The sequence below is a fragment of the Chiloscyllium plagiosum genome, chromosome 17 (assembly GCF_004010195.1).
Source record: "Chiloscyllium plagiosum isolate BGI_BamShark_2017 chromosome 17, ASM401019v2, whole genome shotgun sequence".
In the NCBI taxonomy this organism is placed as follows: Eukaryota; Metazoa; Chordata; class Chondrichthyes; order Orectolobiformes; family Hemiscylliidae; genus Chiloscyllium; species Chiloscyllium plagiosum.
This window is the reverse complement of record NC_057726.1, coordinates 55,542,621-55,546,370: the sequence shown is the minus strand read 5'-3', so window position 1 is coordinate 55,546,370 and position 3,750 is coordinate 55,542,621. Positions and strand designations below refer to the sequence as shown.

The window sequence follows — 3,750 nt, the reverse complement described above, 5'->3', positions numbered from 1 at the left end:
TTTGCACATTCTCCCCGTGTCTGCGTGGGTTTCCTCCGGGTGCTCCGGTTTCCTCCAACAAAAAAAAATGTGCAGGTTAGGTGAATTGGCCATGTTAAATTGCGCATAGTGTTAGGTGAAGGGGTAAATGTAGGCGAATGGGTCTGGGTGGGTTACGCTTCGGCGGGTTGGTGTGGACTTGTTGGGCCGACGGGCCTGTTTTCACACTGTAATTAATCTAATCTAATCTAAACCTTTTTCACTTCCCTCTCACCCAGGGGTGCAGCATCAGTCCCTAGTAAATTCCGACATGCAGTACTGGCAGTGTCCACCACTCTCAGTGGCACTGTAGGATGCGTCCAAGCAGTCGGTGTCTCTCTTGGGGATGGAATCACAGCTCTATTTTTTGTTTAATATAACCCCCACACTACCGCCTAACTGCGGTAGCACTTTTCTTTTCCCCAGCACCCATGGTGTGTGTGCAGGTATGAGACACAGTGCGAGACACAAAGTGCACGAATCTTTATGCAATTTCCACCACCAGGAAGATAGGAAAACACCCGAGTGGCGGAATCACAGCTCTATTCAGGATTTAACCCTGTGGGGGGAGGGGACAGAAAATAAAGCAGAGGATTGTGGGCAACAATGCCCAAGTAAGTGCCTGGTTCTTTGTTAGAATTACTGAAAACCTTCATTACATAGATCTCACTGGTATTGGACAGTTAATAAACCTTCCCTTCCCTTCACTTCACTTCCTTGGAAATGTGAGACTTGTAATGTCTTTTTCTCCAGCCTACAGAGGAATGGAATTTCTCTTGCTGCAATGGAGAGTCTCTTGGAGGCATGTATGGCTTGTCCTAAAGCATTAACAGTCAGGTAAGAGTGTTGCTGCCTGAGGTGAAAGAAATGATGCAGTGTTCATTATTTCTAAATTATTTTTCTTCCAACTGTACTGTCCATGCTGCTTATTGGCTTTGATGCCTGTCAACCATTCTGTCCTCAGGTCATTGTGACCTGACCTTTGAGACTCCTGCATGTGAATTATCATGGGGATACTTTTTTTCTTTTTCACCATTTAGAAGCTGGTAAATTGAAAATTTCAGCAAAGACTTTAGGAATCTCACTTCAAGATCCCAAATTGACTCCAGGGCCATAATTTTTCCTGTAGGTTCCTTCCATCAGGTACAAGTGGGGGGGGGGGGGGGGGAAATGTCCCATCTCCCCTGGAAACAGCATGTGATTTTTCCTGTAATGATCAATTAGCAGCCAGTGGACAAGCTCACCATCCGCAGAGCTGGGGAGCTATGGCAAATCTAAAATCGAAAACGATCTTTGCAACTGGGCCACGTTTAGAGGATGGGTAGGTGGGATGGAGTGAGGAGGGAATGATGGTGCAGGACGCACCACAGGCTGTTGCTGAGCTAAATCCAGACAAATGGAGAGGTTGTTTAAGCATGCCTAGTGCGCCGCCTGTTTGCACCACGCCCTGTTTGCTCCTGCTCCCCCCACTTCCCCAAAACCTAGTCAACCACCAAGAAGCTGCTTGTGGATAGCTCACTGATCCCAGGTGCCTGTGAAGATCTGGAAGCTAATTGGAGCATCCCACGTGACTGGATAGTCTGTAGCTTCATCAAGCACCTGCTACTTGTTGACATATAGCTCTTCTGCTCCTCTCCACCCTGCTTTGCCTCTGGGTAACCCGCCCTGGTGCAGGACGGAGCCAAGGGCCTTGCGTACTGTCTTTTTGTCCCCTCAGTTCCGAGGCTTGACTGGGGCTGAAAATTCTTGCCTTGGTCACCTAAGAATCTGTGGTATTGAAGTTAAAATGCAGTCATCGGCAGTGGCACTTTTGGTTTGCTTTTCAGGTTTGAAGAGCCGTGGATCACTGGTGAAGATGCTGCCAATCTTACACAATGTATCTGTACTCATCTGAATGTCGCGGACATTGGGTCAGTAAGAACGGGTCAAAAGAAATGAACTATTCTATCAATTGCCTTGTTTAAATCTATTACTGCCATTAAATCAATATTTATTGCCTGTTAAATTTTTAAGATTTATTCTTTGGGGTTGAAGTGAACACTGCTGGAAAATGGAAGGCACTGCATACTACATCCTGCTTTCTAACTTTAGCGCCCTGGGCAGGATGAAGGATGTTAAGGTTGGATGCCCATAACTTGACCCTGTTTGGATTCTTCCATTAAAGCAAATGGGTCCAATTTTAACACCATATAACCAACTGGTTTTTGTGTAAGTTAAAATCCAGCTCAGTGCAAAGTCAGGCTGGCTGGGAATCTGACCTCCAGACACAAATAGGAAAAGACCAAGCAATCACTCAAGCCTGCCCCTCACTCCCTATGTCCCAATAGCCATTGGGAGAGGGAAAGAACAGGGCCAGTAAGGGAAAGAAAAAGCTCTGGAAATTTGACGTGAGCCTACCCCATTCTCGCCTTATCAGATAGAGTTTTTGCTCAGTTTTGGGGAAAGAGGTGTCTGGAATCCCATTCAAAAGCACCTCAATTTTCAAATTCACGTTGTGCCTCTCAAAACGTGCAATATTGAATCATCCATCTATTTTATATCTGTCCTGGCTGGATATGTAAAAGCATACCAGGAGGGATTTTGTAATATACAGCTGATCAAATACTGGCCCCTTTTACACTATCGCTTAATGCCAAATCAATTCCCAATATTACTCAAGCTCGCATTAGATTGCAAAATAAGGCATATCTTTACCCAGGCTTTCAAAACATTTAGTTTCTTAAAAAAAACCTCCTGTATCAGTAAATATTCTAATACTGTTAATTCCCAGAAGCTAAATGGTTCAGGTAACAAGATTTGAAGAGCGCATTAGGCTTTCCCGTTAAAAAGGTCTGTCTGATTTGGTATGACAGATGAGCTATTCGTGAAATGTCATTGCCATTACATTTGGTCTTCCCCATGTAATTACAGTCATAGAGCTGTACAGCACTGAAACAGAACCTACTGTCCAACTAATCCATGCCAATCAGTTATCTTAACCTAATCTAGTCCCATTTGCCAGCACTTGGCCCATATCCCTCTAAGCTGAAAAATGTGTTGCTGGAAAAGCGCAGCAGGTCAGGCAGCATCCAAGGAGCAGGAGAATCGATGTTTCGGGCATAAGCCCTTCTTCAGGAATGAGGAAGGTGTGCAAAGCAGGCTAAGATAAAAGGTAGGGAGGAGGGACTTCGGGGAGGGGCATTGGGAATGTGATAGGTGGAAGGAGGTTAAGGTGAGGGTGATAGGCTGGAGAGGGGGTGGGGACGGAAAGGTCGGGAAGAAGATTGCGGGTCAAGAAGGCGGTGCTGAGTCCGAGGGTTGGGACTTCCTCGTGCTCCCACGCGGAGGTTGAATAGTTCATCCACTTTACTAACACCTTCCACCCCGACCTCAAATTCACCTGGACCGTCTCAGACTCCTCCCTCCCTTCCTAGATCCCTCCATTTCTATCTCGGGCGACCGACTCAACACGGACATTTGCTATAAACCGACCGACTCCCACAGCTACCTAGATTACACCTCCTCCCACCCTGCCCCCTGTAAAAACACCATCCCATATTCCCAATTCCTTCGCCTCCACCGCATCTGCTCCCAGGAGGACCAATTCCAATACCGAACAACCCAGATAGCCTCCTTCAAAGACTGCAATTTCCCCTCAGACGTGGTTGACGGTGCTCTCCACCGCATCTCCTCTACTTCCCGCTCCTCTGCCCTTGAACCCTGCCCCTCCAATCGCCACCAGGACAGAACCCC

General features: G+C 46.8%; 1 protein-coding gene across 12 annotated transcripts in view; it reads left to right on the top strand.

Annotated features, from left to right (window-relative positions):
• nlrc5 (NLR family, CARD domain containing 5) overlaps positions 1-3,750 on the top strand; it is a 181,119-nt gene that overhangs the window by 123,049 nt on the left and 54,320 nt on the right. For all 12 annotated transcript variants that reach the window (XR_006314163.1, XR_006314162.1, XR_006314161.1 and 9 more), the window contains 2 exons: positions 772-855; positions 1,845-1,928. Coding sequence is in view for 9 of the 12 variants with exons in the window: in XM_043707157.1 (XP_043563092.1) it covers positions 772-855; positions 1,845-1,928 (168 nt within the window). In the remaining 3 variants the exon portion in view is untranslated. The remainder of the gene's footprint in view (positions 1-771; positions 856-1,844; positions 1,929-3,750) is intronic.